A 15,229-nucleotide genomic window follows, 5' to 3' on the forward strand; every position below is an offset into this window, starting at 1 on the left:
ATTTTCACCAGAGATAGTGGAAAAAGTCTACATAATGGGGGACAGTGTTATTCTACCATTATTGGGCAAAGTGGATGAACTTTTTGGTGGTCTGCTTTGGCCATGAGCTTAGTAAGAACCTACAAACCTGTTAGCCAGACTGCCACTGTCATCCTTCACATGAGACTTAGATGTTTGGATAGGAAGTCAAAAATTCACCCCAGGCTTGGATGGTCTAGCCCTTGTAGTTGAAGGGGTATGGCATAATGGTGGGTACTGGTAAGCCATATATAGTGATGAAACTTGATTTGTCCTGAAATTTTTATGAATCCTATGAATCTCAAGGTGGGATGTGCCAGAAGGTGACCTCTTTGCTTCTCCAGAAAACCGACAACTAAACAAATACCACACCAGGATGCCAATAGTGGGGGTCCTTTTCCATAAACTGGACAGATCTATTTATATATGCCTTCTCTCTTATATCTTTGATCCGCACTATGTCACAGAAGATAAAGCAGAACAGGCTAAAATTTGTATAGGTAGCTCCATTCTGGCCGAGGTAACAGTAGATGTTCTTCATTAGATCACTGTTGCAGTAGCCTAAGCAAATGCTCAGCCATCTTCCAAAGCTTTAGGGCACCTTTCACATGCGCATATGACCATTGGAAATTGATGGCAAAATGGTATAAAAACAGATGTACAGGTGGCAAAAATCAGAACTTTCTTGTTGTTGAAGCAATCAGTAAGTCTTGCTTTCTGCTGTGACTTCATAGGTTCAACAGGCATCCAGTTTATTGCATAGTGAGCAGATAAGTACCCCATTGGGGACTACCTTCCATTTTCTATTTTTTTATTGAAAAATACATCTAATTTTTGTGAATTTATGCGTAAGAGAAAGGGAAAGTGTTTTTGTGACAGATACTCTACATACCTCTCAACTTTTCAGCGCAAGAAGTCTGGACAAAGTCAGAAATATTGTGGGGACAAAGGTCCAAAAATAGGTACAATTTTTAAATAGTGTTCTTATTAACTTAGAAAGTTGATAGAATACCAGGTTTTGTATTATCATGCATTTTCTGAAGGGTTTGAAGTTTGGAACTCAAATGTCTGTCATTATTTAGTGACTTCAGTCCTCAATGATTTGCCAGTAAACCACAAATTATATGAGGAACAGACCAAAAATATGAGTCAAAAATCTGGACATTCTTTGAAAATCTCCTTGCAGTTGAGAGGTATGATACCGTATAAAGATTGCCATGCTTCTTGTCTTTTTTGTGTAGGGGAAGAGCATGACTCTCCGATTTGTTCTGAATGTTCATCTTTTGTCCCTAAAACTTTAAGAAGAAGCAATTTACCCGTTTTAAGAACACTTTAGCACAAAAGTATCCTTTTGTTACATTTAGAGAACTAAAGTCGAATAGCTCTTACTGGTAAAACGATGGACCAGGATTCTGGCACTTCCAGTGTTCCTCCTCCTGTCCTCATGAAGAGAAACATATCCATGGAGGCTTTGAACTTCCACTCTGGCTTCCTTTGCCTAAGGCTTCAGTGGGTAACTCCACTGAGGGCGTATTGTGATCCATAGATTTGCAGTTGGTTTCTCTCAGGTCCTCTGGCATTGCTTCTTAAGAAGCTGCTAAGATCTGAGAGGTAGGCACGTCCTCTGGCATCACATGTACATATGCTTTGGGCAGGAGAGAATCACTATTGCTGGCATCAGAGGTGAGAGTGGATGTTATTTATTTACAGGGCTGCACTGAGGATTTTGAGGGAGATGACCGAATGTCTGAGTGCTCCTTTTTGATAGATACTACCAGGAAAAGGAGGCACAAACTAAAGCACACTTCTGCTCCTGTCTGTTTGGCAAAGATGATATGAATTGCTACAGGCGGATTCCCCTCAGCCTGTGGCTATTCCCCCTGTCCTGCCTGCCTTAAACGATGCTTTCCTTGCAACAAGCAACTTGCCTGACAGCTAGTCTCCAGCTCTTAGAAAATCAGATAAATTAAAGTTCAACAAACACACAAGTTCCTTTTAGAAACACTAGGGCAGACCCTGAAATGGTTTCCTTTTCCCTTTCCAAACTGTCTTCTAAACACCTGACTGCAATTAATCCTATTCCATCAGACCATGATGGGAGAGCTTTTGATAGGTTTGGGAAGAAGGTTTATGTTTCTTCCACCTTAGCCATCAGAAGAGTGAATTGTCATGCTTACCTATCAAAATTTCTTCTGGTGTCCGTTGATGGTATGAAAAAGTTAATTGCTGATCTTCCTGCCTCCAGCACTATGTCATTCTTGAATTCCTTTTTTTCTAAGTCTCAAGTTACTAAACACTGTCTCTTAAATGTTCTTATGATACTGCCAATGCTGTGACCAGGGCAGATGCAACTGTAACAGTAATACGAGGATTTGTCGACTGCGCTGTTAGAATTTCCAAGAGGATGTCAGAGTTGAACTTCTGAATGCATGTCTGGTTTGGTAGTCTTTCCTTTTCTGTGATCCTCAAAAAAGATTTTATGGAAGGGGAAATTAATCTAAGGGTCTCTCAGATATTGCAGTCCTATCATCTTCAAAAATAATAAACACTTTCCTTCCAGTCTAGGATCCTTTTATAGGAATTAACTCATGCAATGTGGCCAAAAAACAGGCAAACACACTTTCTGAAAACAATGTCAGGGAGGCTCAAAAAAGAAAGGAGGACCTTCCCAAATCAAAGGACAGTCTTAAAAAAAAGACAGCTGAAAACATTTTGGTCCAAGACTTTTTGAACAAATGCATAGAGGACAGATGCATTTTTCATTCCCATGAGCGAGGGATGTTCCTGTATGCTCATCCACCCATGAATGCACTTCCTTTGATCACTGTTGCAGTATTCCAAACAGTTTTACAATCTCCTCAAATAACCTGGACATCTGGCTGGGGTCCCAAAGCCAAAACCTTCCAAATAGCTATACTTCTGACATATGACTTAAGCCTGCAGGCATAAGGGTACATACATAAGTGGACATTTCAGTGTGAAAACCTCAGATTATCTTGACACCAGTCCAAAGACAAGTCTTGCACCCATTGATCTGTTGTTTGTGTAGTTTGTATTATTCATGCCTTCAGTAGCTCAGGTAAGTGATCTGATGGGGAACCTTCCCTGTTTTCTTTACTATTTTGTGATTTAAACTGTTGGATATCAGCTAATGGGGAGAAGTACAATTGTGGTAGGCAGGTTCTTTATAAGGATCTTCACTCCCAGTGTCTTTCTTTGCCTTGGAGCAAAATACAACTATGTATTTGTCAATTGTACCAAAAACTCTGCTTGTGCTTCTTTGCCCTCAGTAGCTTTCTAGAGACCCAGTGCCTCATCCAGTCTAAAATGGCAGATAACTTGGCACACGACATCCTGCTCATTTAAAAAAAATAAAAAAAAGTCAAACTGCCTAGACCTGAACTATCGCTTGCCCAGTCCAGACCTAGATTTAACCTTTGAGGCACTACAAGAGCCTGCGGTACATTATTTTTTGCCCTATTCCATCACATTCTGCAATTAAAAGTTACCTTATTTTGATGAATACAGATGAGTGCGTAATATTGGGCTGATAAAACCCAGTGATAATGAATGTGGTACTAAAGAATTTAGAAGAGTGCCATCCTTTCTGATAAGTCAGTATAATTTAATCCAATTAATGGACAAGTCTACCATCCTTTCTGATAAGTCAGTATAGTGTAATCTGATTAATGGACACAGTTTTACCATCCTTTCTGATAAGCCCATATAATGTGATCTAATTAATGGACAGTTCTACCATCCTTTCTGATAAGTCAGTAAATTGTAATCTAATTGATGGACACAGTTCTTCCATCCTTTCTGATAAGTCAGTATAACATAATCTAATTAGTGGACACAGTCCATTCTGTATTGATTTGACTAAAGTAGTTTCGTGTTTAATGGGTCCTGCAAAACATTCTTTGTACCCAGTACCTAGGTGCTCCAAGAAGAAGTAGAAGAAGAAATGTGATTAGTTAAATTTGTGTTTAATCAGATATGTGGGATTTAGAAACTTTAGAAGTAGAAAGTATGGTTGTCTAAAAGTAATTATCACAATTTTCTAAATCACTTTTCTGTCTGAATTTTTTTTGCAGGTCATACAGCAGGCGCATAAGCAGGGACAGCTTGTTAGATCTCCTCATGTAGCATTGTCACAGTCACAAATGGTGACGCTGAGAACGCCTTCTCATCGAATCATGGTGACGCCTCCACAGGTCCAAGTAAACCGAATACAGCCAGGTCAGCTACTAAATATTTTCAGTTGTAAATGAAGGTAGAGCCACAATCATAAAAAAATGCTCTTGAAATTGACACTTGTATTTAGGAATTTACCTTATGACGATTTTCAGTCCACTGTAAAATAGTTCCATAGGAAGAGTATAATCACAATTTCCCCAAATGATCGTCTTGATTCCTTTTCACTTAATGGTTCATCTGTCTTGCTGTCTTCTGAGCATGACTTCATGCTTCTGGCACTTAAACACTCAGATGTATGCTATTCATACAAAAGGGGAAGTGTTTTTATATTCTGTTGGAGTTGGCAACTTCTAATACCAGGATTCACAGTGAGTCTTGAACTTGGTAAATGCCAGGATCTTAGAGATGATCTGTAGTTAATGGCTTAAATGGTGACACTTTCATTTGAATGCTTGTTCTGTATTGCCATAGAAGGTTGCAGCACATTACTGAGTGAGTGAGGTAGTCTACAGGGATTGTAAATACAAGCCTGTTGGCAAGAAGCTGAAAACTCTTGCATAGTAGTGGCAAACTGAAGTCTCTTCCCTTCATTTTGGGGCTGTTTTGAACAGGTCTCTGTAGCCTAGTAGAGCAATTCAGTGAATTAGAACAGTTCAGTGATGTATGAATCTTCTCTGTTTTTATTCATTTAGTTTTTTTTTACAAATTAAGAAAAGCTGTAACTTTACATTTTATGTTATGAATTCTTTGCATTACAGCAAAAAGATGGTGCATGACTTCATTAGGAAATGAGAAAAACAGTGCGTGTTCTTCATGGGGGTCTTTGTTGCAGTGCATTAAGGATATCTGCCGCATACTGAGTCTTGGGTCTGGCCTGTTTTTAAGAGCTGAGCACTCATCCCCATAGCCAGGCTCTCATCACCTCACTTTGGATGTCTTCACATACCTGGTATATAGGGGTGTCCACTTATGCAGTGTTAGCTCTTTCTCGCTGCATTAATGATCACATCAAGAGAGTACATTGCAGTTGAGCATTTTTTTCCAGGCCTACCTCTAAAAGAGCTGGAGCAGAACATCTTACCCGTATTATCACAATTTTTTTTTCTTTTCAAGTTTGTGGTTTATAGACATCTTGGGGGAGCGAATTCAGTCCTAGAAATGCAGAACCTGTTTGTTCCAGGTGAAGCTAATCGGTGTGCTTCCAGGTGTGCCAAATTCATCACAAAGCTACAAGTGTGTATACTGATTATGTCCAGAAGACAGCATTTCTAATTGTCATTTTTGCCAGGGCATTCATCTGAAGATTAAGGAGATCTTCCAGGCATACCTGACCGAATAACGATTTGCGGTTTTCATAGGCTTGTCGACCTTATCTGCAGAGTCACAGCAGCAGCATGACAGCATGAATGCCTCTTCGAGAAAAGAAAAGAAAAGAAAAAAAAAAAAAAGAGTCCCAAAGGAGAGATCAAAGGAGCCCCACAGTAGGCTGCCACTATTTCAGCATCAACAGCCGGCAGTAGAACACCACTTAATTTTATAAGAAGGGGGAGGGGAGATTCTCTATGGTTATTGTTTTTTAACACATTTATTAAACTATCACTTAAGACATAGGCAAACATACATTTATGTAAGCGGAAACAAACCATAATAACATATTCCGAGTTGCAGACATTGTACATCACATATCTTCTTTGCATAATCATCAATCCAGCATTACATAAATTGATCAATTCTTGTCTTCCCACAGATTTACTCCTCCAAAACATTAATCTGCATGCATTGTTCCCACAATTTCTATTTTTTCTGTCATTTGCTCCCAGTCTTTTCCAAAGATCCCACTACTAGTTTTTTTTTTATCTTTTTTAGAATATTCAGTGCTTCAAATACAGTTGGTTTCGATTCTGATTTTCATTTTCTAGTAATTGTTTTTTTTTTGGCAGCCATAGGAATTAAATTTAACAAAGGTGCCAGAATTAAAGTTAGCAAGGCTTTACTATGTTTAGGCAATTCAGATCCTGTATCCCAGCTCAAAAAAAAGTTCCTTAGTTACACCCACTAGCTCATCCAGTATTTTTGGCAGAATATTCTGTAGGGAATTTGTAAAGTGTGCCAACTTATTACACTTCCAAAACATGTTGGCATTTACCTCTGTCTTCCCTGTCACACCTCCAACATTTGTTGTCTGCCTGAGGAAAAAGTCTTTATAGTCTGCTTGGAATATAAAAATACCTCTACAAACACTTCCAAGCAAAAAACTAAATCTTTTAGACTTTGCATATTTTGGAGCCTTGCATATGACTTCCCATTATTTCCTTGTGAATTACTTATCCAATCTCTCTTCCCAGACTTTTTGAACCTCCTCTGATTGATTCCTATAGTTGCCATGCAGTGTTTTATACCCTACTAATTATCCCTTTTTTAACAGCTGCTTCTGTTCTTGATTCAACTAAAAACTTTACCAGGACAGATCTTTCACTTAGGATTTTCCCATGCCTTTCTCTCTTTCTCTTTGACTGTACTCTGATATCAGTACATAATAGGGAAGGCCGTTTCTAGCTTGCAGTATAAATTACTTCTTGGTCTTTTCCTGTTGTATTACTTTTCTCTCTTGTTATTTGTTCCCAAGCCCTTTGCATGTTTTCTCAAGTAATTTCCAGCCCCCCCTTGCCTATGCTCTGCACTTCTAATTGCAGTCACCCAAATGGCAAAATCTCCTTTCTCAATTCTCATGTTTGCTTAGTTCTTAAAGTATTTTCTGCTATTTTATGGATATAATATTCTGTATTTCTGTTATTCTCCGTAAGGATCTCTATCCAGAATCCCACTGTCTCTTTATTTCTTGAACCCCCCCCCTTCTTCATCATCATCATCCCTTTTCACTTTGTTATAGCTTTATGCTTATGTTACATGTATGAATCCTAAATATGTAGCTTTAAAATATCCATTCAACTCTAATAATCCTAAACCACCTTGTTTAGTTGAGGAATCAACTAATTCCACTAGACTCTTTTCCTATCCCCCTCCTAAGTAAATTCCTTCAATTCTTCATTAATTATTGTCTGCGGTTTCTTCTCAGGTTGATAAAAATATGACTGATTTATATGTAAAACTAAAGACGTATTATCTGTATATAAGACTAAAACATTTTCAGTTCTTGTACCTTGCTATTCATATCCATAGTATTGATTGGATCCTCTTTCTCAATGTTATATTATCTTTTGTTTAGTCACTTACCGCATATCCTTAGGTGCCATAATAGAATCCTTTTCAATTCACACTGATAAATACGTAATTTTATCATGTCCCCATAAATATGGCTATTGCTAGTCCAGTTCATGTGCGAGTACATAATTTGCAGCTATAGCCTTTGTTTTATCTTCATTAATTTTATATCCAGAAAAGACTTGAAACTGTCTCAAGATGGTTTGCACTACTGAGGAGTCCTTTTTCTGGTTTTATGAGGTGCAAAATAAAATTGTCTGCAAATAAAGCCAACTTTTTTGATTAACATACCAGTTATAACCTTGAATTTCTGAGGCCCTTATTTTCTTTGCCAGTGGCTCCAAATATAAGAGGAAAGAGGACACCACCTGCCTAGTTCCTCTGTTGAGACACAGCTTGTTAGAGAGGAACCCTCACACTTTAATATGCCCCTAAATTAACCTTATTTTATCAGGGATTGCAAATGCTTCCATTACCCTACTCATAAAATCCCAACTTACACTGTGTTATGCTTTCACTGCATCAGGACCCACCAACAATAGCAGTATTGTCTTACACTCTGCATCCCTCTGCATCATCATTGTTCTGTTGTCAGATGTTTGCCTCCCCTCCACAAAACCACATTGACCCATATCTATCAATTTTGGCAACACCTTTACCATTCTTTTGGTTTCTGAGTATAGGTAGAGAGAATAGGACTGGGGAATCCTAAGTGAAAGCCCTGCTCTAGTAGAGTTTTTGGTTGAATATATAAAATAAAAGTTGCTATTAAGAAAAGGGATACTTACTAGGGGATATAAAACATTGCACGATAACCGTAGGAATCAGAGGAGGTTAGAAAAAATTGGAAAGAGAGATTTGATAATAATTCACAAAAAAACAATGGGAGGACATATGTATGGCTCTCAATGTGCAATAAAATCTAGAAGATTTAGGATTTTTGCTTGGAAGTGTTTGCAGAGGTATTTTTATACCCCAAGCAGATTCCCAGAATTTTTTCCTCAGGTAGATGGTAAATGTTACAGGTATGGTGGAGGGGAGAGAGGTAACTGGAAATGTGTTTTGGGACTGTAAGGAGTTGCCAGATTTCAAAAGTTAAATAAAAATGGTCCTGCGGTACAAAACCAAAACTAGAAACAACAAACTACACCCCTGGGCAATCATGTGAGGCTTCTTCAGTTGTAAATTGTACACAATAAATTATTTACTTTACATTTAGCTCTGATACATTTTTTAACTAGAGACACTTCACACAATTCCCAGGGATGCAGATTGTTGTTTCTAGAGTTCAAAATTTCCCTACAGAGTACTCTGTTATAGGTGAGCAAATGGGTTTAACTAAGGAAATGATTTTAAGCTGGGATAGAAGATCTGAATTGCAGAGATATAAGGCCTTTCTAACTAATTCTGGTGGCTACCAAAAAGGAATTACTAGAAAACAGAATTGAATATTGTAACAGAGGTAAAAGAACTGGAAGTGGAATCTTTAGAAAAGGTTAGGAGCAAATTAAATAGAAATAAAAATAGAAATTGTGGGAAAAATACATGCAGAATAATGTTTTGGTGGAGGAGTGAGAATTAAGAAGAGGCAGGAATTGAGCAGTTTATGTAATGTTGGATTGATTATTCTTATACAAAAAATGCGTTGTATGATGTTTGTAACTAGGAATGTTATTATGGTTTGTTATCTTTTATATAAATGTATGTTTGCTTATGTCTCAGGTGATAATTCAATAAAGATGTTAAAAATGTGGATATGTTTCTGTGAGTGTGGCATCCAGGGCTGTTGTTGTGGAGACAATCATGAGAAGACAGACACTGCTGCAGACTGGGGCCCTGTCTGAGGATGTGAAGGTGCAACTCCGTAATGAGCCCGTAAATAAACAGTTGTTCTTTGGATCCCTGTCTTACAGTATTTTCAAACGGTTAAAGGAGAAATGGCAGACAATAGCGTCAGTGAAGCATGTTTCACTACCTCATTCCAAAATGCAAGTGAACCTACCCCTAGAAGCAAGGCCTTTACTATTTGAGGCAGGTTAGAGGTAAATAGCCAAAGGGTAAGAGTGCCACACAGAAAAGTAAATTGTAGCATGGAGACAGAGAGGCCTGGGAGCCTCCGCTAGAAGCAGCTGTGACTCTGCCAGCATCCTTCTTCCCAAGACCTTAGTGCTATTTCATGACACCCCCCCCCCACACACACACATTACACCACAATAGGAATCTGTTTCAGCTCCTGTTAGTATTGTTTAGACACAGAAGAGTTGGTTCTCCATATTTCCTCTGGAGGATGCAAGCTTCATATTTTGGTTAGACCACAATGAAAGTCTGCTACCAGTTCTTAAAGACTTAAGAATACCTCATTAGCCTACTCCTTGCAGACCTTTCCTGGTTAGTCCTAAAAAAAGGTTTGCCACAAGTTCCAAAAGACTAAGAATGTCTCATTGGCTTACTCCTTGCAGATAATCTAACACAGCTGTCAAACATGTCCCTTCTGGCAAGAGACAAAAGGGGTTCTGTTCAAGGCTGTCTGTCGTACCCAGTCCTGGCAACCCATTTTGGATTTGGTAGGATTTAACATTTTTCTAAAGATTCCAAAGGTCTGGATGCAAACTGTGCAGATCCTGCTCTCACACCTACTCCCCCAGGCTCTCCTAATGACACTAGGCCACAGAGATGCCTATCTCTATATCTTAATTTTCAGGGGACTTGTGCAGGATGTGATCTTTGTGGCATGGGACCACAACTTCTAACTGATCCACTTGCCATTTGCCTTAGGTGCCATGCCTGGAGGTTTTATAAGATGTCTGACCCTAGTGACAGCACACTGCAGGTCCAAGAGCATCCATATTTTACTCTTAGTTGACAATTGCTTTATACTTTTATAGATGCGATGCAGGAGGCACTGCAGTGCATCATGGATTGTTCAACAAACTGTGCTTCTGCTTCAGTGAGAGAAATCTTGTGTGTTCAACAAGAAATGTAGGCTATCGCTAGGCACTACTGGATACTAATACAAAGCTTGCGTATCACAGCAGAAGGCTGTCTCCATGACTGTGTTTTACCAGGCCATGCCAGAAAAATCTGTCACAATGGCCACAGAGTTACTCATTCTGATGGTTACCCTGGCAAGGTTGCATATGAGGAAACTGCGGTGTTTTTTAAAGAATACTTGGGGCCAGACACCAGACTCCCAGTAGTTAAGGAGAAACAGAATGGTACAAATACAGAAGAATGAAAGCCTGCCCATTAATCAACCTACTCCCAAACTTTTTTCGATCATGGATGCTTCAGACATAACGTGGGGTACCAAGACCTGGAACATCAAGAATGCAGGGCACCTGGAATCCCAGGAAGACAGTACTATATGTAAGCAAAGAAATGATGGTTCAGATCCTGAATGCCTTCAACACAGTGTAGAAACCTAGGACACTGAAAAGTCATTACGGTCATTAACACAGTTATGTGGTATATAAGCAAGCAAAGGATGGAGGAACACTATTTTCACCTCTGCAGGCTAGCTGTACAGGCCTGGGAGAAGATAGTGGCAGTCAACATGCTTCAGAAAGTGACTTATATAAATACAATTGCAGAACTGAATGGCATATCAGTTGAGCAGGACCTCGGAGGATGCACATGAGTGGATGCTGGAGACTGCAAACTGCCCTGTACCTCTAGAACAGAATGGGTGAGGAATGGATATGAAAAGCCCCTTTCAACCCCATAGGTAACCTGGTCAGATATTGGTTCAGGCTACTGTTGGATCTGGCCAGGGATGATGGGATTGAACAGCCACTGCTAGCTTGCCCTTCCTGGGGGGAGGGAGGTGGTTCTGGCTCTCCACAAGGGTGATACCTAGTGGGAGCAGTAGATGTTACCTTGTGAAGTTTGGACCTGCTGAGTCTGTATTATCAAGGTTCATATGTAAAAAAAAGGTAGCTGAGAGGAATTTACTGTGTGGAGGAACATTTCCTTTTGAGAGATGACCATTGTGGAGTTTGGAGGAGCCGAGGAAGGAGGTTCATTTGTCAAGTCTGTGACCTACTGGCTTTCAAGAAGACTGATTACTTTAAACTCATGTTGATTTTTTATTTCTCATATATAAAATTAAATTATTTTTGAAATTATTTTTTTCATTAATTTTTATTGACATTTCTAAGAGTAGAACAATGCCAAAGGAAAAACATACAGTTGATATGGCATTGCTACAGAACTACACATGCTAAAGAGCAGTAGTCAAACACGTACCTAGCACTGTATCAGTTATAGACTTTTTATCTATGATAATATGCAAAGAGAGACATAAGGAACCTGTGGTTCTCTAACTCCCATTCTATCCAACTGATAAAACATTTTAACCCTATTCTAGATTACCTGTATCTGATGTTTCTTTAATATATTATCTTGAGCTGTAATCAGCCAGTGGTATATCCTAATTTATTTTTGAAAGAATTTAGTGACTGAATTCTCTTGCTAGTAAGTGTAAATATATACCATAATGTACACATTATGTAATGTATCTGTCACTTTTTTGTATTATTGATATTTATTTTTAGTATTATGCTCCCCAATTTAATCTTTCCCAGCAGTTCATTCCAGACATATACTTTTATGTAAAACTGATGAAGCATTTCACTGTAGACCAGTATTGCAATTAAATAACCAGTAAAACAAATCACAGTTTCTGAAGCCTTTCAAGTTTTCACACACTGATTTTTCTAGTAAGGAGCAAGTCTTTTAGAATCTAACACCTCCATGGAAACAGACCACAAACCAGGCTGCATTCTCATTAATGCCAAGTATGGACTATCTGAGCATGTGCCTAAATTGTTCAACCTTAGCCTGCCTACAGTGTGTGTGCCTGATACCTGAAGAACAGTTAGTGTGACTGCCCTACTCAAGGGTAGCCTGTCAACAGACCCAGATAATTATAGGGTTGTCAGTTTCATTAGCCTTGAATGCAAAGGCGTTGAACAAATCTTAGCAGAACTCCTTTATATAGTCGTAGGCAACTTAACACTACATCAATGATTTTTTTTAATAGTCAAAGGGATGTTGCAAAATGTTGAACAATTTTTTGGTTGTTTACAATGTATTGGTATGGTTTATTGTTTACTTTTGAGTTTCAGTAAGAAAGTATACATTACTTAGATATTTATGCTTATGCTTAGTGTGGTTACATTTGTACTGCTCTGTATCATAACCCTATGGCAGCAAATACCTTCTTGTATGCCAAGAGTGCACATCCTGTTCTTGTATTGAACTCTTTGCCATTCAAGGAATTCTTTAGAGGTAGGACTGTTCAAATTATGAAGAATTCATTCAGTGGCAGATGAAATTGTTAGTTGCTTAATTCTTAGAGGTTACACTGAGAAACCACTATGACCTCCTTATTTAAAGTAATGGAATGGAAACCTAAGAAGGGACCATACATTCCTAAAAAACAGGGAAGTTTGTTTGAAGATAAGGTCTATTTTCTTACATGTTGAAGATATGGCACAGATTAAAAAAAAATTGGTATATTGTTATATTTGAAGAGTTTTTTTTTCCTCATTAAGATGAAAGATATCTTGAAGAAATTCTTTAAGTATGGGTGATTGTATTATTCATTTGGTAGACTCATTGGGTAGACTGGGGATCCATTGTGTACTAAGTGCAAGGGGTGTTCTGTATGAAATTTTTTTTTCTGATTCTTTAGAGTTTGTTATTAATGGTCAATCTTTTAGGGCACTCAGGACTAAGAATTGATAGCAAGAAGCTGTAGTATATGGATTTAGATGACCTTGTAACAAGTTGTATATAGGCAAACTGTGTCAAGTGAAGAAAAGAGTACTAGAACATGAAAGGGGTATCTAGAATGGTGTACCTACAAGTTCAGTTGCATCACATTTTAAAGAAAAATATAGGCAAGATCTTATATTGATTGAATGTGTACAAACTGTCATTTTATTTTCAAATGTATCTGATATGTTATAAAAGTAGGAGTGGTTCTGTGTGTGCGTGTGTGTGTGTGTGTGTGTGTGTGTGTGTGTGTGTGTGTATGTATATATATATATATATATATATATATATATATATATATGTATATAAATGATCTGATGCTATCCGTGTCATTATTCTTCACAGATGGGTCTAGGATCCAAGCCAGCCACTTGTCAGACAGATCCTGAGCTCAAGCTCCTCCCCTTCTCATAATCCCTTGCTACTTTCTAACCCTCTAATTTCATTTGAATCGCTCCAGACATGGTCCAGGCTCAAGCGTTAGGGAATATTGATAAGTGGTATTTTTGCTGTTTTTTTTTCTTCTTTCTCTGTTTTCATTTTTAGGGTGTTGTTGCTATGTTTAACTATTTTCTCTTTGATTTTAATTGTATGTCAGAACCTAGCATTTACGCGGATAGGTTTCTCCCCTCCTCCTTTCAAGTGGTTGGTGCTTTGCACCTTTTGTTAGACTAGTCTTTCTGAAAAAAAAACTTAGTTTTTGGCTCTGTGTGTGTGTGTCTGTGTGTATGTGTGTGTGTGTGTGTGTGTGTGTGTGTGTGTCTGTGTGTATGTGTGTGTGTGCTCGCGCGCGCTTTGTAGTTTTTGGTCTGGCTGATAAACCTGCAGGTTTTAAGAGAGGCTCCTTGTGCGGTCAGAAGATGCCCTGCTCCAACTTGCATGAGGAGTGTCTCTACTTTCTAGGGTCTGTGCACCTGGAGGTTGAATGCGACATTTGTACCACATTTAACCCCAAGGCCCTTGTAGAGTGCTGCAACAAACTCCTTCTCAAAGGCTCGGCGCATTGTGGGCCTCTGTCCTCGGACTCTCTGTCCCAAGTCTTCACAGGATCCAAAGAAGAGACCTCCTCCTACCCCTGTGGCATCTTCTTCCTTGCTTCCTAAAAAGCTGAGGCACTTGGATTGCGGATCCCTGGATTGGAGTCCAGCCTTTTTGGCTTTGGATCCAAAGTGGGTCATTCCCAGAACTTTGGATCAGGCTCTCTGGTCCAAGAACTCATCAGATCGGAGGCCTTCAGATCTGAGAAAAAGCAGGCTGTACCTGGATCCAACTAGTTTGTCAGATCTGTCCGGTACGGCTCCCAAGTCTTCAGATTTTATAAGATAGTTGGATCTGACAGTAGCGTCAGTTTCTACTCTTATAGCGGGTTCCCCTTCCAGATCCTCCAGGACTTCATCAAATCTAAGACGTCAGAGCCATTCTCCTTCTCAAAGCCATAGAACTTTAGGATCCAAGGCTGGATCCACAGCAAGATCTGGCCATTCCTCAGCTTTGTCCTGAAATCTCCTTCCCTCGGACATGGATAGGATGATGAGTTTAATCAAAGCCCAAATCAAGTTGGGCCTGCTGTTGCCCCCAGTCCATGCGGCTAGGAGACACTCCCCTTCCACAGGTCTCCACTCTCCTCTACCATTCCAACAGATATTAGAATGTCAGGACGTGGAAATTTGTTGTGAGGGGCTGACTGTGTTGGGTATCCCTCCTTCTCTACACCATCAGGGTCTCTGGCTGGGTCTGTTCCGCAGGCCTCAGACAAGAGTGGTCCTTTTCTCCGAGGGGTCGGTGCTGGTTCCCTGGAGATGGGTTCAGGTCCAGAGTTTTTGTGACCGCTCCCTTCCGTTGGGATCTTCGGCACTGTACAGCTTTGGGGTTGATATTGTTTTGGGGCTTTGGCACTGTGTCGGGGTCCCTTCTCCCTTTTGAGTGGCCCTGGCTGCCAGGGATGGGGGAGGGGATTTATTCAGTCCATCAGCCTTCCTGGTGGTAGAGAGGACCTTCTCCAGCTTGGTAGTTA

General features: G+C 39.4%; 1 protein-coding gene across 3 annotated transcripts in view; it reads left to right on the forward strand.

Annotated features, from left to right (window-relative positions):
• The window catches only part of TAF4 (TATA-box binding protein associated factor 4), a 641,126-nt gene that overhangs the window by 518,126 nt on the left and 107,771 nt on the right, over positions 1-15,229 (forward strand). For all 3 annotated transcript variants that reach the window (XM_044090373.1, XM_044090375.1, XM_044090374.1), the window contains one exon: positions 4,113-4,257. In XM_044090373.1, coding sequence (XP_043946308.1) covers positions 4,113-4,257 — 145 coding nt within the window. The remainder of the gene's footprint in view (positions 1-4,112; positions 4,258-15,229) is intronic.

This window comes from Protopterus annectens, chromosome 12.part0, assembly GCF_019279795.1.
Source record: "Protopterus annectens isolate FY-2018-M chromosome 12.part0, PAN1.0, whole genome shotgun sequence".
NCBI lineage: Eukaryota > Metazoa > Chordata > Ceratodontiformes > Protopteridae > Protopterus > Protopterus annectens.